Raw genomic sequence first — 26,371 nt, 5'->3', positions numbered from 1 at the left:
AGCAAGGTAAGAGTTTGTCAAACAACAAAAACCCGTACTTTGATATGACCTTAACTTAAATTCCTAAAAATCTGCTCAAAAAAACCAACCCGTTAAATCATTAGACACTTGTTCTCTCATTTCATTTGATAAAACTCCTGATCCGCTTACTTGGGGAACTTTTAATATAGACAGGGATATGGATGACTTGGTATTTCCATTATTTCAAATTTTTAAAACATTATATATGAACAAGCAGGGAAATAAGGCCAGTTACTAAAGGGAAAAGAATCCTGCTCAGATACATCTTAATGCAAACTGATGATTACACATGGAAAGCAAAAAACCACCCCCAAAATAAGAAGAAAATATACAACAACAAAAACCTCAACAAAATGCAAGAGCCCCTCAAAACCCCTTTCCCCAAAAGCAGATGGTTTGAGAGTGGGCAATAATTGGCAACACAACTGAAATCAAGAATAAGTTCCTCATCACCATCTGTTTAATTGTGCCTAGAACTATGCCTTAAAAATCAACACAAGAAACAATTTTTTGCTAATAGGATGGACCCTGAAATATCCCTACAATCTTCTACCAGTCATGAAAGTTGGGTGACCAATTTGCAGACTTCCAGATAGAGACAGCAAATATTTCTGATTTCATGAGGCAAAAAAAGGGACAGCTTGGAGGTGATGGATTGTTTATTAAATCATGTCTGTGGCTATACTGTGATAGCCTGACTTCAGGCAGATTTTTAATCAAAATTTATCAGAAATTCTTTATGAAAAAAATGTCAACTCTGTAGCAGACATAAACAAGACTGGCTCACTAGAATGCCCCTTAAACAGTCTCAAAGCTAAAGTTACATTAGTATTGCAGGAAACTTTAAAGGCCATTGATGCATTTATTTCCATAAAGCTCAGCAGATGTAAGAGTCCACCAGCAGGTTCTTTACTTTTTGGAAAAGAGCCCAAATGCAAACTGAATTTGCAAGACTTCCCTTAAAATCACATTCTGTTGATGCTACAAGAAATTTTTAGTCACGACACAGGAATAGCATCTATGTTATCATCCATCTGGCTTAGTGCATTTATTTTTTTCCCCCACCACTGGTTTTCCAGTCACATCCCCTCCCATTGCATCTTCAGTTCCAAATAATTTTTAGCTCATGATGATGTGTGACACTGAAATTAAGCAGGAATTCTGTAGAGATGGCCAGACTATCAATTTCTTAAGTAACAAGTTGTTCTCAATAAATTGCTTATTGGTTTCATTTATAAGTTGTTCTTCAATAAAAGTGGTTCTCATTACTATTTCACAACAGAATTCTGCAATGTCCATATCAGACTGGAGCTCCACTGCCTTTTGTCATGGAAATAATTAAACAGTCTCACTCAAGGAGTGTAAAATCTAAGTGAAGAGGTATTAAGATAAACAAATGGTGGGGGAAAGTACTGTTCCATTATCGATATAGAAAAATGACAGACACTGACTTGAGAAAGATAAGTGAAGAAGTCTGCAGCAAGGCTAAAAACAAAATCCAAACATCCTCAGTCAACAAAAGCATCATTCCCGTGAAAAAAATTCCATCAGAGAATGGCTCAGTGGAAAAGAAACATAACTCCTCAGCATCTGAAACTATTACCTGTATTAGCTTACCAGTGCTCTATATTCTCTGCTATCTTTCTACAGCAAACCATAAAACATGCCTTTAATGCACTGAAACGAAGCCAGGCCCTGATCTACAAGAATCACCTGAACATAACACAAAAATGCCATTACACAGGTCTAGGCTAAAAATATATCCATAACTTGCGTTAGCAGAGAAAGCTTACACTAACGTAACACTATCATAAGTGGAAGAGGTTAAACTAGAAACCACACTCTTTTCTTGATTCTGTGCATGTCACGTCATATCTAGTAGCTAAAAGCAATAAGAACTCTCCTCAATCAAGGAGAAGGGGACAACGCCACCTTTCCAACCTGCAGACAAAAAAGCACTTGCTTTTATTTTAAAGAATAGGAAGGAGGGCTGCCTTCACCTTCTCAAATTCCAGCCTTTTTAGTTCCATCCTGCCTTCCATTAAGTGAAGAAGAGCAGCAGCTTCTGTTACATTTCTTGTGGAGTACCTGGGCTTCTAGTCCTGTGGGGGATAAAGCCTGCTCTACTGTAGGTGACATACACGGTTGGTAGAGGACTCATCAGGATTTGAACACCATGTTTTTCATTTATAATTTAGTCAAATCTAAGAATATGTTCCCAGTGATTTTGAAAGTGCACCTCTGAGGTACCTGACAAAGGTCAACGGACATCTGTAATTCCAGAGCTGTAGTCAAGTTCTTTTCCAAACTCTGCCAATGCGCTTTTTGCCAGTAAAACAGAAAAGAACAAAAAAAAGAAGGAAGAATATTTTAATCTCATATAGGTGTTCAATAGCATGTTATGTTATTTTTTCCCGAAACCTGAATTTTTACTATAATCAGTCTGAAGAGCTGTCACCCCAAATGGTTTAACTCCCACAAAATTATGAACAACTTCAAAAAGGGCTTCATGAGGAAAATAAGCAATCTTAACTACAGATGATGATTCTAATTCTGACTGTTGTGATCTCATCTCTTATTTCTTCACTGCATACCTTCAGAACCTAAGAAATGGAAACACATTTGCAGATCTGGCCTAAGTTCTTAACCTGCAACAGCAAAAGTCTAAGTTACTTGTATACATATACTTGTTCTGGTAAAAAGTAACACATACGAAATACCATAAGATTAACAGAATTAAAAAAAAAACAAACAACTTTGTATTTTTCCATTTGTATACTCTGTACATGCCATCATTTCAGAGGCAGGCAGTTTCTTCATTTTTCCTACACCATCTCTATTTCTGAAATGGTTAGATAAAGAATTAAAAAAATCTACATAAAATAGGGAAAGGTAAAGTTAAGTACTATTTCTGAAATGTCAAACGATTAGTTCATATTTATAGAATATCTTATGTATTTGCTTTTATTGGTTTGCCACAGCCTGTTAACATGTTATATTCGACACCTTGAAATGTTCTTTTCTACCACTCTGTAGCCATTCGTTCTCTTACAGTCAGCTGTTACATTACAGATAATCAGTTGTTATTGAAGGCAGAGTTTCTGTTGGAAATTTTTAGGTACATGTGATTTTTAGCGATACAACACAATTTCACGTGCACAGAAAGCACCTCCACTGTTCTCACGTAATGACAGGCAAACAGTAACAGGTTTACTCCAGTTGTGGGTAAGTTCACACTGTGCTCACAGGCTACATTTCAGTAGATGGCTGCAACTTGGACCCTTTATCATTCCCATATGGCCACTGCATTTTTAAATGCTTGGAAACTGAAGGATCATTAAATTTAATCTTAGAGTATTAATAAAAGTTTTTAAAATATATTTTATGGCCTACTTATTTTCTTGGGAAAGTTGCAATTTAGTAATTTCTTTCATGAAGATACAAATACCACCTCTTTGATCTACCTTATTGCTTTTTTCTTTTACTTGCTGTAATTATTTTTTAAGATATTTGTATATCTTATAAAAAATTATTTTAACTACTGAAGTTAGCGTTCAGATTACTACAAACATTAGCATTTTACTGACTGTCCTGGTTTCGGTGGGGATAGGGTTAATTTTCCCTGGTATTCCATGCCATGTGAGCCACGCCCACCCTGAGCTGCCGGGGGAGGGGGCAGGAAGTTGCTGCTTAAAAGCGGGCTGGGGCGGCCCGGGTCCGGCCGGTCGGCGAGCTGCGGGGAGCGGCGGTTTCGTAATCGCGTTTGTATATCCCCCTACCCGTGTTGTTGTTGTTGTTTGCCTGTTCCCTTTGCTGTTCTGTTAAACTGCCTTTGTCCCAACCCAAGAGTCTTGCCTTTTCTTAAGATCCTTCCTCTATTAGGAAGGCACGTGCGAGCGGCACGTGGTTCTTTGTTGCCATCTGAGGTTAAACCACGACACTGACTTTTCTACCTTCTTGTACGCAAGACATTCTGCGTGGCTATATGTAAAGAGGGAGAAAAAGAAAGTACTCCTGAGATAAAGTTTGCCACCAAGAAAATATAATTTAAGCAGTAAGCATTTCCTTGTTTTAAACCTGTAATCCAACAGAAAAAAAAAACCACATTTATCAAATTCATTTTATATTAGCAGCTAGACATTTCACAATAGTAGCACTGGGAGATACCCTGCAATTTTTAATCCTTGAATACAGAACAGGGATATATTTCAATTCAAATAAAAATTTGGAATTTTGCACTGGTGATTTGCATTACCGCAACTGTGTTATTTTCACACAGAAAGTAAAAGTGCATATTTCATTTTGCTTCAGAAGCCAGTATTTTACTAGCTCATGCATAAGCCTTTAGGAATAAAACATATCAATAATCATATTCTGCTTCCTCAGTCACTCCCCTCCTCCTACTTTTAACTCTCTCAGCGCAAATTTGAACCTCTACTTTGTTTTATATTTGAAAGAGAGAGGTACAGAATAGCCACGTGAGAGAAACCAGAATAAAAATAAAAGAGAGATGACAACAACAACAAAAAAGCAAAGCACTCCAGGAAGGCATATGATACCTTACATAAAAATCCAACATTATTTCTCTCATTTTCTAATTATTATGAAGTTTCACGAACCTCTTCACTGAGAGATGCTACACATTCCTGCGTAGAGGATTTAACACTGTATGTTGCTAAGCAAATAATACTGAAATTTTACAGAAAGGCAGTTTGTTTGACAGAGACAAAAGAATTGGTGGAGCTCATCAAACTGAAAGTCCATATCCTGTCTAAGACGATGACCAGCACCAGATGATTCACAGGAAGAATCTTCCTAGTCCCTTTATTGTTGACTTCTGACCTGAAGCATGTGTCTTACATCACTTACTTTTTTTTCCCCTCCCCTGGCTACAGGATCTCTGGTTGTTTTTATTCATATAAATAATACCTCTGCTATGCAAAAGGATTACTGAAACAGGCTCCAAAAGACCTAGGAGTATGTATATCCAAAATAGTGAAGCTAGCAGGTAAAACCCATGTTTGTTTTTTTAATGATTGATTTTAAGCAATACATTATGATATGAAGACTTAATATTTTATTACATTTTATTAAAGCAAGCTCTGCTTTGCAAATCCAACAACTGGGCTGCAGCCGCAACCATTAGAGCACAGCAGATAGCAAATATTAAGCCCAATCCTCCTACTACTTTGTACGTCAGTTAAGACAAAAAAGCAACACTGGATTTGCAGCCTTAGTGGAATTCTGCTGGAACAGTTGCACCGTGTTTCTGTATAGAACACATTCCTTGTCCTTTAAAGGGTATGCTATCTTATACTTGAGAAGGGTTTCTTTCTTTTTTCCTCCTGTAATTGAAAAGTATTGTTTACTGCCGATTTAAGGCTTGTTTTGATGAAGAGAGAGCTGATGAGGCACTCAAGGGCTTGTATTAAATCAATACTAGACAGAAGTGAGCAGCCTGTATATGCACTGTGGGATACACTTGCTCACATATTTATCTTCTGTGTTTTGAGAGAAGGTTACAAATATTTTTATATATATACACACACATATAAAAGAGTGCGAGTGAGCAAGCTCACATTCCAAAAGAACTTTTCTGGCTATGTCAGGAGTGAAGTCCACCCCCTAGTAGACAAACCTATTTTTTTTTTTCAAACACAAGAGGATATTATCAGAGAAGACCGTGCTGATATACAGAAACCAGAGATCGTCATGGCTCAGTGAGGTGATGAGCTGACGGGTGGATGGCGCCCATTATCTTCATTTCTCAATCCAAGTTTTCCTGAAAAACCCCAGGGGGAGGAGAAGGCTCCAACTGAGCATAAGGCACAGAGGACAAGAAAAGGATTAGGAGTGAAGAGCAAGGAAAGGAAGGATAATGCAAGAGATATTGCAGAGGTTTCAAAGAGCTGGAAAATAGTTTCTAGATTAAAAGACCAAGTTGTCAGTACTTTAAAGCAACATTCAGGTTTTAACAATAACTCTAAGTAAGAAACAATTGTCTGAAAGTAATTTACCTTTACTATATATAGAAAATTTACTCAGGTTCAGCTGTTTCAACGCTCCTTGGAATTTTAAAATGTTTCAAGCCTTTGTTCGGCAAGCGTATCACCCGCTACACAGCCACCAGCCAGGGGAACCCGATACGAAGTATAAGGGGAAGCTGGTGCATGAAACTCAGCTTAACTGCTTCTACATCAAACCTGGAGGTAAGACAACATTACCCGGTTGTGTGCACGCAAACTGTACTGGTATATAACCTGCTGGGATAAGTATTCCCTTTCTATTTAAATAGAACCGTCTGTATAATACATGAAACTACGCTAATAACTTACAGTAATAGTTGGGGATAACTTACTGTGAAGTCCTGTAAATGTGGTCTCACTACCACAGGATTTAGACAATTCTGGCAATTCTCAAATTTGTAGACTTAAGTAAATGTACTGCTTTTCTTGGTCTTTTGCGCCTCTAGTGAACGTTGCTTTCCCACTTCCACTTTGCCACAAGAGAAAAAAAAAAGTCACGGGCAAGGCTTGTAAGTATAAGGAACAAGAAAGAAAAAGTGGGTTTTTTGTAGACAAAGAGGTTAAGAAGTTTAAAACATACAAAAGCTCAAAATATTAAATGCATTTGTGCGCCTATGAAGGGACTAACCTGAAACGGGGGTTATGCGAGAGATTTCTAAAAAGCAACTATCTCTGTAATATCTTCATCTGCAGAAGAAATACGTAGGAATTCATGTATGTATTTACACTGACCTGGAAAAAACTACTTTTTATGCTATACAAGGAGGTGTGTATGAAACAGAGGGTATACAGGTAGTCACATGAAAATAACCTCTTAAAAAAAAAATATTATCTGTTCCAACTTGAACTCTTCAGCTTTACTGCATCATATGCCTATCTTATCTTGAAAAGATGTCCGGAATTCCCAGCGCTGGCAGTACACTCCCAGCAGTAAATGTCCAGACAAGCTAATATGTGGCTTATATTCTGACATCCATAAATGGGAAACAAAGACTGTGTCTAGCAGATATATGCAGTATCATATTCCTTCCATTCTATTCAGAAGCTCGTCCACAACTGCAGGATGGTTCATAAATGCTTTTAATTCTATTCTATATACTTTTCCTACCAACTTGCTTGGCCAGGCAGGGATATAGTTCCACCATACACAAAAAAATTACCAGCCATCAAAAAAACTACATAGCTTTGTTATCTTAGCTCCTTAGTCTGTTTCTTCTCACAAGACATATAGTTTCTCTGACTTTCAGACTGGACTCCATCATTCCACATAACTGAAAACCCATGTTAGGAATACTGCACTTCTTTTCCTTACAGTTTTTTGTTTTTACCACCTTCGTCACACAACAGAAACACATCAACAGAGCAAAGAGATGTCTGCAGTCATCATAACTTACAGTTGCAAAAAGCCACTTTACAAATGCAAAGCATGCTAAATTGTTTGCTTTGCTCAGTCAAAGCTTGCCACAACAGGTACCAAATCCTTAGGGTAGGAAGTGTGACGAAGAAACAACAAAAATGTCCTTTTAGGAAAGTCTGAGTAGAAATATCTGTGCTGAATTGGGCAAGGTGACAAGGGACAGGGTTTTACTCATCAAAACTTACATCTTCATCTTAAGATCTTCACAACTGGCATGTACAATTTCAACTGAAAAACATATATTGTATTTAGTTTAAGGAAAAACATGAATAATAAGGCCTCACCAGAAAAAAAAAAATCCAACCAACTTACTAGTAAAAACAATTTTGCTTTAAAAACAACAAAAAGGGGATATTACAATTCCTCCTCTGTTTTTGGTTTTATTTATTTGAACCCTGAAAACCTAAATCACAGAACTGCATTTACTCTCCACAATAAGCACAAAAAATCCCCAAAACCCTAAAGTAGAATCAACCAATATCTTCTAATCCTAATCACATTAGTAATATAATTTCATATTAGTAATATAGTTTCACTGGGGCCTCTGCAGGTCATTTACTCCAGCCTTCTGCTCAAAACAGGGCTAGCTTCAGTAAGATAAAGAGTTAGGAAAAGAAGAAATTGTGATCAACTACAAGTTACCATGGAAAAGTATATTCTATTGCATTTTTTCAGTCAATTTTTTTTTTACAGTAATTTGCATATATGCATACTTCTTTACGCTACAAAAAATTATCCTGGCCCTTTTACTATGTTGAAAATCCACTCCTACCTCCATAGACTCACGCAGAATTTAGTTACAGAAAAAGCAGGCATATCAGGTTGTATACCCTAGAAGAGGCAAGCCAGCCAACCACTAGACAGCACGATCAAGGTTCCTGATCTTAAAAATCACCTGCCTCAAGCCAGCACTGCAGCATGTCCATCCACACCTGACTGCAAAATAGCGTTTAGCTATGCCATCAAGTTAAAATCCTATTTTTATATCTCAAAAGCCGAGCATTAAAGACTTTTAGGCGTCCTTGAAAATTAAAATGAGACACAGAAAGCACAAAATTGAACAAATAAATGTATATATTTTATGGTTTTATGTATAAAAATGTAAATCAATATCTATACCATTTCCAAGGGTCAGTTTATTGTCTGTCTTGATGTTCTGAAGCAATTTTTACCATCTTCAAAGCACATTAAAATCATTAGTAGATTGAAGTATAGAACACAAAGGGAGGAACCATATGGGAAATATATTAGGAAATTAGTAATGCTTTTATGTATGTTTTTATAAACTGGTCTAAGAACAGATAATTTCTGAGTAGGTACAAGGAAGTCACTAAACTGAGCACTAGAGCATTGCTCTCACATGAGAAAAAAAAAATAATCATCACTATGCATCTGATAAGCAAGATTCTTCCTGCTCCTATTTATTTGCCTCTCTCAAGAAAATTTGCACATGACAAATTATAAAACAGTTAAATTCGACACAAACCGTAAAACAGGTTTTGAAAAAAAAATATAAATCCATGCAACATGACAAAGCTCGTGCTGTCTGAAAGTCAACCTTAATTTTCTGGGTTTAGAATCAACTCTTACTACAACATAAATGTATTTTCAGTATGTATATCTTCCTTTTAAATTTAAAAAAGGCAAATAATATCTATGCTTAACAGCGTCAGCATTCCAACACTCTCGGCAAAACTGAGGTTTCACTTTAAGGTCAATAACATGCAGGGAAGACAATTGTGACCTCTGCTGCTGTTTCTGTCTTGCTGGATGCATGATGAATTTTTATAATGCTGATCAAAGGAGAGAAGGTGGAATGGGAAGAAGGAGGAGCAAATTGTATATTTCTCTGAGACAAAAATGTCTCCAAGGACAGAACCTCAGGTAAACCACAAGCATTCATATTCTGAACAAATGGCAATGGTCGGCCCAGGCAGGCTTTTAAAAAAAAGCTCTACCCAAATCTGTTTAGCAAACAACAGGCTGAGGAGAACACACCTCTAATGAAGGCTAGGCCACTCTGCCAAAATTCATTTGAATTTCTATAGTTTGAGCTTTCACTTTTCAAACACTTTTGTTCCAAATTGACAAATGTTTTTCAGAGAGTTTTAAACTACAGAAATACTTTCTTAAACAGAACATGCAGGCCAGAGTAATAATTTTGCAATCAAACTTAACCTCAAAAAAATGGTTTTTAATTCATTCAGCTGTGACAAAAACATTGCTTTTTGCTTAATGATGCAGCAACAGAAAGCCATGTAATATTTCTCAATCAGCAGACCAGCGAATTTAGAGAAAAATAATAAAAATTGAATGAAGTTAAAAACATTTAAAAGTATTTGTTTCAAAATTCAAAAAAGAACAATGAGCATTTGGGGAATAATCAATTGAATACACATTTCAACTTACTGTGTTCATCCTGTTGTTTGGTTGTTTTGTTTTGTTTTTTTTTGTTATTGGACCAGATACCATAAGCTGGCAGGTAGGAAGCTGATAAATAAGGCTTTCCATTTTAAAATTGTTTTTACTGAAACCAAAAACCAAACAGAAACTCTATTACATCATAAAAACAAAGCCTGGAATATCTGTTTTGCCTCTCTCAATGGAAACAATTGAGCATGTCGTTGTTTATTGGTCAATATGCAGAAGGCTGAATCTAGGGCTCTAGGGATGCTTTAACATAGAATTTAAGCATGAAAAATAATAGTTTGAGAAAAATATGTGCCATTATCTTTTCCTAAACATTTTACAATCACTTGCTCCCACGTATATATTTGGAAAATTTTTCATACATAAATAATTATGACCTACAGGTAGCCTATCCCCAAAGGAAAAATGAAACTTAGGCTACTTCTTTGGACAGATGGCAAACTTCTCTCTCACCCCATCTCATCTACTTGATGTTTTTTGCAGTGTGGGAATGTGGAAAAATAATACTAAATTTTCAGGGTTCTGATAGACATATGGTGGCAGGTTAAAATGGACAACTGAAACTAGCATGAGGTTATGTATGTATCACACGTCTCTAGACAGTTTTACCAAAACCAGGCACGTCTGGCCTGCTTTTGTACTACTCCCTGAATCCCTACAATCAAATTCAGTATAATATGCCACATCTGACTAGGAGGCTTCATTCAGTTTCAAGCCTAGGAAATGACGTGATCAAAGGCCTTCCTACAATTATGGCACAGAAATGAAAAGTAACTTCTATTCCCAAACAGGTAGAGAATATGGTCAGATATAAAATATTTGTTGATCTGCCACACAGTTTCTTTCTCCACTTTCTATAGCACAAAAGCACACACATAACCTGTATCAGATCATCATCATCATCATCATTAGCATACTAACTATCTTGGATCTTTTTCTGGCAGCTGAAATGCTCAAGGTGAAGCTAGCTCTAAGATACGCAACTTAATATTCACCAAATTCTCTGTGTCTTGTAAACACAAAAAAGAGTACTCAGTGATGAAATCATAAATCAGCCTACTCAAGATATAATTCACTGACCCAGCATACACCCATATACACCTGGTACAATATACAGTGGGGAATGGTTGCGAGCAAATTATTATATAGCTGATCAGTGCTATAAGGAGAAAATTAAGTTATTTTAACCAATAACTGTCCGTTACGCATTTCTTCTGAACTATCTCATATTAATCAGCACCAAGCCTTAAGTAACAGGCTCTAAACATTGGTTTTCACAACAAATATCACCAAAGATTAAGGAAAAAAAGATGTAATTATGTAGTTAAGGTTACTCAAATATAGAACCCAGGACATTTTTTAAAACCCTTAAAATAGTTAGACGATCTAAACAGAACCAGAACTACTGCCTTACTTGCTCTCAGAAAGTATCTACAATTGCAGTCAACTATGCAAGTTTAAAGGTCACATTGAAAGCACCTATTTGATCTATAAACATTCTGTTTCTTGGAGAACAAGAATTTTTGCTGGCATTAAAACCTGTAATTTGAGCTTCCCTCCTGACTTTGAAATGAATAACCCTAGCTCTAGCCTAACACATTTCCCAAACTAAACTTTTCTGTGAAATAGTGGATCAGTGCAAACATTAACTGGCATGGATCCCAAATCCAGCCTGAGAAGTCCTGGAATTAGAATGTAGGTGTCTGCAACAAAGTGTTTAGACAGTATTTCAACTTTAGAAGACCAAGATCATACAGAACAATAAGAGAAATACAAAAAACAATAAAGTAAAAAGTCAGATCAAAATATTCCTTTTCTGATATTAAGTATTCATAAAACTTATATTTTTTTGTGTATAATTTTGGAAAGCTTTTTCTATTGTAATCATATTTTAGATGCAAAGCAATCTTTACAAAATGATAGCTATAACATGACAAAATGTTGGCAGATTTGTCCAGTACAGAAGTACCACCTTTTGCTGCCAAAAGCATTTATTTTCGACTGTGTGATACAACCAGCCATAGATATTCAGCTGTACTGAAGTGAAGTTGGTTTCAACAAACGTTCAGAATATTGGAAGAAAAAAACCACACTCGGCAGGACTTCATTATTCCTCCAAATGCATGCTTTTGTATTTTTGTGAAATTTGCATTGTCACAAAACGCAAATGCAAGTTCTGTTATACGGGAAAGCAACTATACCAATTAGAAAAACTGAGGAAACTCTGCTAGTTTTGTTATATCTGATAAGATATGTATGAAAAATAGAGTAAGAAGTAACTAAGTCAAACAAAAGGTTAGAAAAAGATAACTTGTTTCCAGATACTATTAAGTATTACCGCCAAACTGTCCGCTGTTTTGCCAAGTAAACAGCTATTACTGAGTACTCCTTGTTAGTATCTGGAAGCAGGAGATAAAATAATATTATAAGATTAGGGCATAAAAAACCCAGTTTTGGATGAAAGCTCCATTTAATAAGGAAGAAGCCTGAAGTCTTGGTTTTGCAAAAATTATAAAGACAAGTTGTATAATAAAGCAAAACACAAGGAAAATATTCATATAGAAAATTCAAGATGGATATTCAGAATCATGTTTGGATGACACCCTAGTGAAAACAGATACTTAATGTTAAAGAGGTTCCTTTGGTTTATGTAGCAAAGGCTTTGAAATACACAGTAAAGAAGAAAGGACTAGAGGTATCCGCAGGAGAAATCACCATGTGAACAATCTGTAGGGACCTGAAGAAAATTGGGAAAAGTCAAAAGAGTTGGTAAATAACTTTTCTTCTATGAGTCTGTAATGCCAGGTTGCTCTGGAAGCACAGACGTTTTCATGAAAATCTGAGAAAACAAAAAGTTTTTGCTTTGAAGTACCAAGACCTTCAGTTTTCTTGAAGAACTAATGATTAAGCCTTTGTAAGAGTATTTTAGGAAGATAAATAACTAGAAATAACATATCCCTATACCTGAAACACATCTGATACTAACTGAAATCCTAAACTAGTGGGTTTTTTTAGTAAAGAAAACATTAATCTTCTCTCAGACAACAAAATTCTCAAATTAAGTAACAGATATATATTTGCCCATGGTTAGATCGAACAGCTAACCGTGGTAAAAATCAGACTCACAGACCAAGGCTGAAGGTGACTTTATAAAATCAGGAGTGCACTGGATGGGGATCTTATTATTTCTTTTTTCATGGTTGCACTCAAGGGAATGATACAGTAAAGAGTGACATGAGTTCAAGAAGCTATTAGATCTTGTGGCTGAGAGATCCTAAACTGAAAGAAATGTGTTGTTACTTTCATGTTGCCACTGGCAAATTGTCAGTGTAGGTGATGTGGGTTCACCCCAGGTGGCAGCTCAGCCCCACACAACGCTTGTTCCCTCCCCTCAGAGGGACAGGGAGAGAATCAGAAGGGGAAAAGTAAGAAAACTCATGGCTTGAGAATAAAGACAGTTTAATACGTAAAGCAAAGCTGTGCTCACAAGCAAAGCAAAGTAAGGAATTTATTCACTACTTTCTACCAGCAGGCAGATATTTAGCCATTTCCAGGAAAGCAGGGCTTCATCATGCGTAACAGTTACTTGGGAAGACAAATGCCGTAACTCCAAACATCCCCCCTTCCTCCTCCTTCCCCCAGCTTTTACTGCTGAGCACAACATTATATGTCCTGCGGTATCCCTTTGGTCAGTCAGGGTCAGCTGTCCCAGCTCCATCCCCTCCCAAATTCTTGTGCATTCCCTTGTGATGGAGCAGTGTGAGAAACAGAAAAGGCCTTGATGCTGTGCAAACACAGTTCAGCAGTAACTACCCTAAGAGAACCATTGTCTAGACAGAAGAACCTAGAACAGAAGCCTTCTACATTTTGCTGTTGCATAATTGGCCAAAAAACCCTGGACAAGTTATTTGAACATAGGCCCACTGCTCAGAAGCATATGTTAGTACTTATATTTGAGACCCCACAAATCTGAAATTCTGACATCTCTTAGTGAACAAATGGCTTAACCCCCACAAAAACCTTCAATTTTTCTCCTAATAAAAAACCAAATGAATCCCAGTTTATGCATAGTACTCAGACTAAAGACTGTCTTAATTCATGTAAGCATTGAGTTATGACAACTTTTAATTACTCATTATACCAATTGATTCAACAAAAATGAAAACTTAATAGAACAGATTTCATAAGGTAGATATTAGTATATACTCCAAATATAAACTGGAGTATAAACTCCAAATGTAATTTCAAAATGAGATAAAAAAAGATTACATATACATAAAAAAACCTCAAAATCAGATGGGATAAATAAGTCTCACAATACTTAAAATCCTAATGTCTGGTCTAGCCTAGGTTAGGCTGGAAATGTCTGCATTTCCTTTCAATTTCTTTGGGAATTCCAATTCTTTATCACCCTATCAAATACTCTCAAAAATAGAAGTTTCATTTAGGTTATTTAAAACGTTATTTCTCAATTGTTTCTACCCCATAGTGTGTGTGAACAACAGGATTCCCCCTTGATATACTTTCCAACTCCAAATTAAGTTTACGAAGTAAAAAGGTCTAGCAGATTACGAAACTGGGCTGTTTTGCATGCCATGAATTTCCTTTGCTTTTACTTCATCCAGAGGGAACACTTCTGCATCACAGTTTACATAAAACATTTTTGCAATATGCTTTTATGCATCAAGCACAAAGCATAGATCACACTACAGCTCTGCTTCCAAGTACAGATATAAACTGTGTATTTATAACTGCTCGTTCTTATATAATTGCACATTGTAACAGTCTGTATGTATATCTGCATGTGAAAGTACAGCTTTCTCATGTCTTCCACTTATTTCTGAGTTTGCCTGACACTTACTAATTCTTGTATAAAGATAATAATGTACGATAGACACAGAGCCCAAAGTAATAACTTTGTCTTTTCATCAGGGTTTAAATTAGGCTCAACACTATGTTGTCAAGAGCTACCCTTAACAGTTTAGAAGTAACCTGCCTTCCGACTTGCTGTAAAGACAGTATTTTGGAGCTGGAGCAGAAGACAGGGTTTGAATTGGCTGCATTTGTCTATTTTTATGCAGAAAACCAAGACTACAAATATTACTCCAACCCTCAGATCTGCTTTATGGTGAGATTTCCCAACAGTGACTGGGGCACATTGAGAACACACACAATATCTCTGTGAGTCTCTACACCCATCACATTCACACGATCATAAAAGTCTACTATTTGTCAGTTAAATGAAGACACTACCATTAAACACATTCTAATACTTTCTTTAGAAAAGTAGCATTTTAGGAAGCACTGAGTGACCCTTCTCTTTCAGCACATCAAAAGGCAAAACGTATTCCTTCAATTGTAACTGCTATCCATCTAGTTTCAGCTCTTGAAGGCTGCAGTGCAGTTATTTAGACAGCCTTAGCCAAGAGCAGACTCTGAAGAGCTGACTTCTTCAGTATTTAACCCAACATATCACATACTTACATCTGGCATTCCTGTACAGTAGAAAAGGGTCCTGCAGCTGGAAATCAAGGTCTTTAGTAATAGGTTCTGTTCGATTTTCCATGCTCAGTCTGTTCATAATTGTGAAGCCATGTCTTGGAGAAGCCGATCTGAAAATCGTCAATTAGAAAACACATCAAGTCAAGGAAAAAAAGAAATTACTAAAATTTTTTTTGTATAGTTCTCAAAAATTGTTTTGGTTTTTTTTTTTTTTAATTTTTAAGAGATACTACAGAAATCTAATTTTGTTGCCACAGAAATAACAATTGACTCTTGCAGTGTTTTGTGTGATCCTTTTAATTATGTCAAAACTCTACATTATATAAGAGAAGTACCATTGGTCTCACAATAGCTCCAGAGAGTATGACACATCTTTGATATTACCATTTGAGGTCCAATGATTTAGTCACAGCATAATCATATCTGCGTGTCCAGTTTTCACTTCAACTGTTGCCTAAAACTTCTGAACAAGCAAGATGTTACAGACCATAATCATCACATTATCCAACCATCTACTCTACAGTTCCTCGCTGGAGTAGAAAACAGCAATTAGAACAATTCAGTCATGGGCCAGAGCAAGTATATTTTTTAACACTCAGGTTAACAATTGCAGATAGTGACAGTCATTCCAGACAGGATTTTCCACATCATCTAAAGCATAAGAACAAAAGTGAGGGTGGTGAGACACTGGAACAGGTTGCCCAGAGCAGCTGTGGATGCCCCATCATTGGAAGTGTTCGGGGTCAGGCTGGATGGGGCTTTAAGCAATCTGATCTCGTGAAAGATGTACCTGCCTGCAGCCGGGGGTTGGATGTGATGATCTTTGAAGGTCCCTTCCAATGCAAATCATTCATAACTCTAAATCATTATGCTTGTACATGGGGGTTACACTTCAAGTCAGTTAGATATTTTTTATTAATGTGAGCTGTTAAACCTATCACAATTCTAACAGGTGATATTACTTTCAAACCAAGTATGACAATAAAAGAAAAGATGATGGCTAAACATCTGGGAGAAGTGCCATCTTTGGTAATTGCTGGTGGGTGGATTTCTCTATGAAATCCAAAGCACAGGAACCTGCGAGGACTGGTGTCAACAGAAAATTAAACAAAAGTGGAACCTTTAACAAGAATCCTTGTTTCCAACAGTCAGTACTTCACTTAAAAAACCCACAACAAACAAAGAAACAAAAAAAACCAGTCCACTTCCACTGGTGTTAACCCAGTCAGAATTCTGATTATTTGACCATTCATCAGAATTCACGAAGTTGAGATAAGTGGTAAGTAGGTTAGCTCAAGTAAAATGGTCACATTTGTCACCAACAGTAATGAGAACCAACAGAGGCAACACCAGCGATCTCCAACGTATGATCTGTTGGCAATGTTTTTTCCACGAGACTTTTATGACTTTGTTCAAAGTCACAGGAAATTACAGTGAAAACTCATGGGGAGGGCAATGTATGATGTTACTTACAGCTCATAACCCGTTCCATACTGTTGCCTATAGGGCAGCTAGAATAGCAATCTCTGCTGTAAATGGAAACTTCCTCAGCCAATAACAAGAACAGTGAAAGATCCCAGATGCTAGAAGGGCCAGGTTACATGTCAGTTTTAGTCACAAACAACATACCAGAGAAATACTACTTCTGTTTTGCAGTACACAACCAGCCACCTCCACCTAGTGCTAGCACAGCTAAGGGCCAGTTCTTTCCTCTTGTGGTGGTAATTATAACAGCATCTTATCTCCATTTACCTGAAAGCAGCTTAGAAAAATTACTCATGACGATTTCCACTGCTGGTACAAAAGAGCTCAAAAGATTAAAACCAGCATTCCCATTTCACACAACGCTCACAGTCTCTTGGGCCTGCCTGTCACTTCACACATACATCTCTCACCTTCTCAAAACATCCTCTTGCATTCTCAGGTCTCCTACTAGATCCCCATCAAAATAAATGTTGAAGGAGAAAGTTTCTGCTTTGAGTGTCCCGTCCCAGCAGCTAAAGCAAGATCTGCTTACTGTATTATTTTCTGATTTTAACAACAGTCACAGGGAAATGCTGGGGCACTAAAGCGGAAACACAAATGGAGGGCAGGCTTCACAACAGATCTCAGACAGACACATGCTAGAATAAATGATGTAACCAACGCTCTGAAAAGCCACAACCAGAGCTGCTGCTAGAAGAAAGCATTAAAACCATCCAAAACGTTTAATGAAATATGCATGAACAAGTACTATGAAAGTTCCCTAAGTAGGGAATGCAATACTTCGTAATTCTACCATTCCCTTACTTTAAGGAATACCATTATTTATTCCACTAATTGTTTTTTGTTCAGACACCTTTTAAATTGCAAACGCTACATCCTATTTAAAACAACATAACAGATTTCTATGGATTACTCATATTGAGAATTAAATCACAATTGGAGTCTTATCCAAATATAAGGTGATGTCTCCTTCCTAATGTTTTCTTCCCCACATTTGCCTCTGCCAATTTGAGTTTCTTTTCACCCTTGAACAAGGAGGAGCATTTTACTTCATTCAGACACAATCCACCTGAGCTAGCTTTTCCACATCCACAGGTTTCACCTGCAGATATTAAAACATTACATCCTCACCTTGTGTAAACAAACAGTGTTCCCTCCACATCGGTCTTCTCCTGAAGAAAAAGAAAGTTAAGAAAGTTGAAACCAGGGTAGCGTTTTGCTAGCCATCAGCGAACCCTCTCTTTATCTCTATTTTACCAATACCATCAGTTACACCTCTCTCACCTAAGCCGTGAAAAAAATAACTAAACCCAACTTCCTCGGCTGGTGGGTGAGAAGGTACAGCTAGCACAGGTCACCCTGCAGCTGACCCAAGCTTTATGGCAAGATGTGAAAAGGCTAAAGGCTCGACACCATGAGACTAAACACTGGATGAACACTGCTACACCTGAGGGCCATGCGCAAGCCAGGGTCAGGGAGAGGATTTTCCAAACAGCACCTGCTCTTGGGGGGGATGCTCAGGAGGGGTAAGGGGGAAACCGCATAAAAGGTGGATGGCGCAGGTTCTTCAGACACAGGCCCTGAGCCCCATCATTGTGGCAAACCAAGAAACACCTGCAAGCAGCCAGAATGTTAAATTACCAAAAAGATTCCCCAAGTGAATTAACTCTTTAAATCTTAAATAGCCTTTCTAGCAGTTGTGACTCCAACACTCTGACGCACACGTTTTGGTTCCCTTACAGATGTTCTGGTAGCAGAGGAGCCCCTGAGGCCCACTGGGGTTTACGCCCCAATCCATGCCCCGCAGGATAAAACTTTTACCATCCCATAAGCCTTTCAAAACCACAGGGCTCCTCACGCTCCCCAGAGACCCTGAGCCGACCTCACCCAGCTCGGTGAGGACACAGGAGCGCCCTAAGACACCCGGCTGGGCCGAGGCAGCCCCTCACCACCGCCCTCACAGCTCAGCCATGGCGGCGCCCACCCCTTCCCACATAGGCAGGGCGGGGCCTCCCCGAAGCCACGCCCCCGAAGTGCCGTGTGGGCGCGGCCTCTCATCGCCCCGCCCCTCCGCTCCCCTCCCGGGTGCGGGGCGGGGGCGGCCGCACGTACCCACTCGTTGGCGCGGTGCCCGAAGGTGTAGAGCGCCACCTGGCTGGCCACGTCCACGATGCTGCTGATGTAGGGGTCGTGCTGCTGCAGCGCCGCCAGGCTGATGTCCAGCCCCTTGCCCAGCAGGGCGGCCCCGGCCCCGGCCCCGGCCACCGCCGCCGCCATTTTGCCTCCCCACAACAAACACACTGGTTCCTAGTAGGCGCAACTAATCCAGCGCCGAGAGGAAGGGTGGCGGCTCCCCCCCGCTCCCGCCCATCCGGAGCGAGAGCGGGCGGGGGAGTCGGAGACCAGGCGTCGCAATCGAGCGCCGAGCGCCTCCGGATAAGGATTGTTGCCGTTGGCGACGGGGCAAGCTGAGGGGCAGCCTGGCGGGGCCCGCCCCGGCGGGAAGGGCCATCCGGCGTCCCCCTGCCTCCTCTTCCGGCAGCCAGCCGCCTCTGCGGGCTGGTTTTCCCTCGGTGCTGGTAGCCGTCGTTTTCAGGTCTCTCGCTGCCACTGGGGAGGCCGCAGGCTGCCTTCCTTTCCAGAGGGGCAGCTGCGCGCCCGAGGAACAACATGTTTCCTGCCGCTGCAGGCCTGAGAGAACCACCCAAACTCGTCGGGCGCTTGTGCGGAGCAGGGAGTCCTGTGGCCCTCGCCACATGCCCATTAAACGAAGCAGGGAAAGGTGTGATGTGCACCACAGCATACACGGCCTCAGGAGAGCAGGGAGCCACAGGCCGAGGTAGACCCGAAGCCACATATGCATGGGAGCATTCTGGCGCAGTGGTGTGCCTGTGGAGAAAACATGCGTGTGAGACTGCACTGTGCGAAGTTTTATCACATGTATCTGTAAGCACCTGTATCTGCCAGGACGTGTGGGCTTCCTGTGTGCTCACACATGTGCACCAATGCAATGTACGTACGGCGCTCAAACAGGAAGAGAGGTTGGTTCAGATCGATGAGTATACACAGTCTGTATTTGCTAGCATACACTCACAGACTTCTGCATAGAACTTAAGGGAAAAAGAACACAAGAGCAAACTAAGCCATCATGCAACTCTCATATATATATATATATATACATGTGACAAGCAGCTGAAATATAAAAAAGCATACTATGATATGGAGATATACAAACAGCAGAGGAACAGATGGACAAGACCATGAATTTACTTAACCATATTTTCCTGTCAGACAGACATATTTATTATTAGTCTATTGATATCAACAGTTTACAGCAAATATATGAGCTTTATGTGGCATGCTGATAAATTCAATACATACTTAGTTTAAAAGATTTGCCTAACCATCCAGCCTGAACCCCCTGCGAGAGCATATTTTTTTTACTTCATCACCTCAGGCCGACGTAGCAGTTTTGGAAGGAGTTACCACCTTTTGTATATGGAAGCAGCAGGATAATATATTTCCTTTCAGAGAATGGGATACCCTGGAAGAACTAAGCCAAAGGTAGTGGATGCTATCTTGTTGGTTTGCAATATCCCTGACACAACATTTTTAAAAGGGCAGTAGCTGGACATAGGGGATGAAAACTGCCATTTTGTTTTCTTCCCTCCTTTTCACTCTAGGCCGGGTGGAGCCTGTGGGATAGAGTGAGCAACAGCATGTGCTCTGAGAGCAAATGAGCAAGCCCAGAGGAAAAAGCTTCCATAGTGTGAAGTAGGGATAGGAGAGAACCGAGATACTGCAAGCTGGGAATTCATAGTGTTAAATGTAGAGACAGTGAGTCTCTTGAGTGGAGTTAGGAATGGGCATGCTCCCAGAAAGGACAGAAAGAGAGACTGTTCTTTGGCACTCAGGAGAAAATATGCAAGTTTCATTGTAGCCCAGAAGGACACTAAAAATGGCGTTACTAAGACTAAGGACCCACAGCTTGCTCTGCAAGCATATAGTGAGAGAGAAAACCTCTATACATACCCTTTTGTTATAATCTGTTTCACTCTTAGTTCTTCTTTTTCAAAAACCACCTTGTTTCAGTTGGGGCTGTAATGAAACCCAGCTTTAGAGTTTAGAAGTTTTAAAGTGTTTTTGGTGTACTCATGGTAGGAAAATGGCTGTAAGCAGTTCCATTGAAAAGCTCCATCTGACTTACAGATCCTTTAACAGCAAGGAAGATACGTGGGCTCATGGTGGACAAGGGAAGCTGCTGTCCTAGGTCTGGAAATTACCAGAGTAGAATGGCAAAAAAAGAAAAAGTAGTAAGTGGGAAAGATAAGTCATGTTGCTCAAATAGTGAACAGATGCACAATCTTTTGGTTTTGTTGGTTTGTCCTCAATTTCCAGTTTCCAGGCACACCTAAACACATTTCCCCTCATGTGCTGGAGTTTCTCATTACCATCTCATCTCCAGTTCTTTGGCAATTTTTCTGCTTACAAAAAGTCCCAACTTGTCACCAAGGCATAGAAGTGTCAAACTGTTGGAGTCCCAATCCTGGAGTTTCCATTTCCAAATGCCTTTGCTCCCTCCAAAAATAATACTTATAAAAAAGGTGCCTTGCTTTTTTTCTTTTTTTTTTTTTTGATGGTGGTGAGGAGGAGCTATTGCAAAGTCACATAAGGAAGAATGTGTTATAGAAACTGTATTTCAAAGGCTATTCATTTGAACTGAAAATAGTTACTCATAACTGTTAACGGCTAGGAGAAAGCAGTATACAGAATTTAGAAGATGTATTGCAGCCCTGTTCCAACTGAAAAAAAATGTTCCAAGCAGAAATAAGGTGTCTTTCAACTTTTACGTCTTACCTTGTTTCTGTTGTTGCCCCTTTTCTCAGGCCAAGTAGTAGCCAATACTTGAAGCCATGCACATTTCTTATATGAGAGGCAGACTGACCGGCTCAAGTGTGTCTCCTGTGCCCTTCTCTTGACATAGGAAGATTGTAGAACGTCCTGTTTCCTTGAGCTTCAGGCAAGAAAACCCAACTGTGAGGTTAAATATCTTGAAGTAGGCCTGTCAGAAATTTTGCCTGCCTGTTTTTGGTGCCCTGTTTGTGGATGCTTCTTTAGAACTACCTCCCTCCTGGAATACTGGATGTCTTTCTAACATAGCTGGACAGACAGTTCCCTAGCCCTGTGTTTTGAGTCAGTAAACCTGTAAAGCTTCTTATCAGGCCTTTTTTATATTTTCTGTTGCACTGTGAGGTAGCTTCTGCTGGTTCCAGCTGTTTTGCTATGTAAGTGGGATGTAATTGCTCCTTCCATTTAGCCTGAAGTAAAGGTACTTAATAAAGCCATTAGTTCTGCCCTGCTTTATGGGATCACTTGATAGTAGACTAAAAATTTTCCAATGAAACAAGATCTTGTTAAGAAGAAAAGCACTGTGAATTCTCACTGCATCTAAAAAGTTAGTGACGTTTTAGCAAAAATGTCACAGCTTAAAAAGGTTGATTCTTTAAACTGCAGTTATTTGCTTACAGCCAGTAATCCAGTAGTCCATAATAACTATCAAATAGAGCTAGAATGATTTTTCTGTAATTTGTTTATGAAACAAAGTAATTTTCTAGCTTTCAAAATGTCATAATTTCATGAAGTATATAATTAGAATGTCACATTTTTGTCTTCCACCCACCTGGATACTATTCTGTTAAAAAAACCCACCACACCTATGCTTTTGACACTGTATGAAAGGGATTTTGTGTAGGTAACATCCAGACTGATTTAAGGCAAAATCCACACAGCATGATGTTCTTAAGGTCTCCATTAATCATAAAGATTAAGATGGTTAGGCCAAACCTTTTCCCAGGGATTGTTCAAACAGATATTAAGCCTTCATTTCACATTCAAGAATCTATGGCACTTGTAAAGACTAAGCCATGCCTCCTACAGCAAATGATCGACACTGAGGATATGATTTTATATGAATATATTTGGTGGCACTGCTGGGCGTACGCAACCCCTGTCCCAGGTCCCAGCCATTCAGTTCTGCCATTCTGGCACCTTGGCACTGTACTGGCATAGGTGTGTCTGTGGCCACAGTGTGAACCAGACAGACTGGGGAAATGAACTGATGGAAAAACAAGTGTTCATACTGCTGCTGAGATCACAGCCTCGACTGACTGCTTTCCTACCTGTTCTCATTCAGTCTTTTCTCTGAGCAGCAGTTTTTTTAATAAACAGCAGGAATCACTTGACAAAATGTAGTGTTGAGCACCTCGTTTGCCACGCTTCCTCATCTCCAGCCCTTTTGGAGTTGTTATTGCACGGTAGTTGCCTTTTCCTTTTTATTCCTTCCCCAATGCTGCCAGAATTTTCTTCTCACTCTGACTGGTGGCACCACTGGTGCCCCTGCTAGCGGAAAGGGTGCTGAAGCAGCATTAATAATCTACTCTTAAACCATCCAGGGCCACTTGAATATCTTTGTGTGGTGCTTTCCAGCATGCCGGCTTCCTGGGTTGCTCTCGTGGAGGCAGGATGATCCCACAAGGCTTGGTTACCCATGCTTCACATATTGCTGGGGATGTGCTCACAGCTCTGCAGTATGGTACCTCTCACCACTTGGGGACCAGTGCCCCTGTGGTTTGTGCTGGAAGCTAGCTGCACGCCTTCCCAGACACTGTTGAGATGTACAGTCTTTTCAGCCCACATTTATTACAGGCTCTCAGTAGCTAGCTTTAGAGTGCTTTCCTCATGCTCAAAAGTTGAAATTGTTGGTTGTACTGTTGGACCATTTCTTAACTTCAGTCCTAATGGTTAAAGCAATTTTAGTCTTTTTGTTAGTAATTTATTACTTGCTAAAGGTTCCTTAATGAGTATGGGATCAAACCATATAGTTTCAGCTGGTGCAGTTATTAAAAAAATCTCTCTCTGCACTAAAACTAAATCTGGTTATTTTCATTCCAATTCAAAACAGCTCTCCCCCCTGTCCCCAAATAAACTCCAGTGCATTAAGTTATTAGCATGGACGTGTGTGGCTGTAATGTTGCTCCCTGGTGAAGTTTATGAGACTGTTTTGAGATTTTCTGCAAATGTTAGTCCACACAAGAATGGGATAGTATTCTTTGGCATTGTTGGTTTTGAAATTCTGATATTATACATACTGTGTATGAAATAATTAACTATAATTTACTATGATTATCAGTTGAATGTTGGATTTTTCTGCATGTAAGAGCCTGGGTTTTTACAAAAGACTGTTTCTTCCTTTGAGTTACATTTTATTAAGTGATTCTGGTGGTAAGTAACTCTACACTTTTTCTTTTAGTGTACATTTATTTGCAAGATACTGAGCGTTACCTTTTTTATAGGCTCAGCTTCTGCCAGTGGCCTTGCTGGAGGAGGACTAAAGGAAAGTTCCCTACTATCACTAATTGAAATACAGTTTTTTCTTTCTAACTTTCTATGTAGATATTCTTCTTCTGGAGTGAAGAATTCTTTCTGATTTAGCTTTAATCACTTTTTGGAGGGCATGATCTGAGCTGGAAAAATACTTTAACACCAGGAAAAGACTATTACAGTAGGAGGAAGGGAGAGGCTCTACCAATATAATTGCATTGACTTATAGTGTTATATGGAAAAAAAAATCTTTCTTGTATACATTTAATCAGTAAAAAATCTGATTTTTATCAGTGTTAGATTTTAGATGTGTTAAGCGACTATATGATTTCAGTGTCTTGTCTTTCAGTAAAGCAGAAATGAGAAAATGATAAACTGAAGGAAGATTTTTGTGCATGGGATATTTATTCCCAGTTATTCTAGATACAAAAGTGTTACCTTTATCCATAAACTTTGCCTGATTTCTATAACTTTACAATTGTGAGCATGATTCTGTCAGATCTCTTAATAATATTCTAGATTACATCTTCCAGTCTCTCCCTAATGCTGGTAATGTTCTAAACGTACATTGTTGATTTTCCTGCTATAACAAAGAAAAAATACTGTCAAAACTTGTTAGCTTTTTTTCACCTTCTTTGTTTATTTAATGTAGCAAAAATCACATGTAGCAAAAATCACTGACTTCCTTCAGGAATATTTCTCATAAGGTTTAACTTTACAAGTTCGTTTACTGTCATCCCCGTACTACTTTAATTACAGTTTAAAAAAATTGATGCTGGATCTTATTATGAGAAGGCAACCATTTTGGTCCAGATTTTAGTTCTTCAGTAATGTTGTTACCACAACTGTATGTGCTTATAACCAATAAAATATTGTTGATAGCCATTACCTTATTGCTATCCTGATAAACTGCCATAAGCTGTTTTGATCCATCAGCTTCATTCTTTACGTGGTTGCTTGGCTAGGCAAACCACCAAACTACTGATGAGGATAGGGCATTCCTGCTATTTCCATAGGTTAATAAGATATAATAGTAATTATATCTTATTTAAGATAATACCTTTCCAACCACATCTTTCTGTTAATCACCATTTAATTTGGCAGAATCAAACACCTGTAGCTGTAAAAGAGCTATTTCCAACTAGTTACAGAGAAGATGGCCTCATTTAATTAATTCCTAATATGAAAAGTTCCATTAGATAATTACATTAAGTCAGGACCTCATTTTTACACCTCACCTGGCATAGGAGCTATTTCCATATTAAGGAAATGGAGTCATCACCAAGATGTACTGCTGTTGCTGCTGCAGAAAAGCTGGTAGCAAGGCTGGAGTACGCGGGCTGGGTCTGGTCAGGGGGCTGGGCTGAGGTGCACAGGGCATTGTGCCTGTGGTGCCAAAGTGTCTTTTTAAGGAAATGAGTTCTGTACATTCAAATCAGTTTGGGGTAGGTTTTTTGTTGGTGGTGGTGGTTTTTTTGGTTTTGGGGTTTTTTTTTTGTTTATTGATGAAGTAAGGACAAACTCTGAATAACTATTATACCTGTAGCTGTTACAGTGTTACTCTATGAAGAAAATTTTCATTATTGCCTTCTCAGCTGACAGAAGTATCTTCTTGAGTTTTGTTATTTGTTTGTTTTTAAATGAAGAATGTTGGTGTTTGTTAAAGACTGATAAAAGACTTCATAGCTTTCTACATAGCATGAGTGAATGAAGTTAGTGTTGTAACATCACTGAATTCTAGAGACCTACAACAGATAAATGATGGAAGGAAGGATCCTTAAAGTCAAAATAACCAAGCAAGAAACCCAAGTGGGGTTTCAGCCTCAAATACCCCCCAAACATTTTGTATTTTTGATAGCTGCCCATGAAAATTGCTGGGGAAATTCTTGTGATGCTAACGGCTATTTCATATCTGCTCCTGCAGGTGGTAAGAGCTTGTGAAGGTTCTCACAAATGTATCTTCTGTAGTTAAAGTTAAGCTTAAAACCTACTGTACATGTCTTTCAGTGTGAGATCACCTAACTCACAATAGCCTGATCTTTCTATTTTGGTATAACGATATCAATGAGATTATTTTTTTTAAAGTAGACTTCCTTTCAGGCTGAAAATT

At 38.9% G+C, this 26,371-nt stretch overlaps 2 protein-coding genes across 11 annotated transcripts in view; one reads left to right on the top strand and one right to left on the bottom strand.

Moving 5' to 3' along the window:
• The window catches only part of DCP1B (decapping mRNA 1B), a 46,705-nt gene extending 27,512 nt beyond the window's left edge, over window positions 1-19,193 (bottom strand). Inside the window, exons 1-3 of the mRNA XM_063318479.1 lie at window positions 18,994-19,193; window positions 18,013-18,053; window positions 15,379-15,506 (exon numbers count right to left, since the gene is read on the bottom strand). Of these exons, the coding sequence (XP_063174549.1) occupies window positions 15,379-15,506; window positions 18,013-18,053; window positions 18,994-19,158 (334 nt within the window). The 5' untranslated portion in view covers window positions 19,159-19,193. The remainder of the gene's footprint in view (window positions 1-15,378; window positions 15,507-18,012; window positions 18,054-18,993) is intronic.
• Window positions 5,837-26,371, top strand: part of CACNA1C (calcium voltage-gated channel subunit alpha1 C) — a 489,480-nt gene continuing 468,945 nt past the window's right edge. For 8 of the 10 annotated variants that reach the window (XM_063318467.1, XM_063318446.1, XM_063318434.1 and 5 more), the window contains exon 1: window positions 5,837-6,230. In XM_063318467.1, the coding sequence (XP_063174537.1) occupies window positions 6,101-6,230 (130 nt within the window). In that variant the 5' untranslated portion in view covers window positions 5,837-6,100. The remainder of the gene's footprint in view (window positions 6,231-26,371) is intronic. The other 2 variants (XM_063318449.1, XM_063318439.1) reach the window with 1 other exon arrangement.

The sequence above is a fragment of the Chroicocephalus ridibundus genome, chromosome 1 (genome assembly GCF_963924245.1).
Source record: "Chroicocephalus ridibundus chromosome 1, bChrRid1.1, whole genome shotgun sequence".
NCBI lineage: Eukaryota > Metazoa > Chordata > Aves > Charadriiformes > Laridae > Chroicocephalus > Chroicocephalus ridibundus.
The sequence above is the reverse complement of the archived record's forward strand: the minus strand, read 5'-3'. Positions and strand labels throughout refer to the sequence as shown.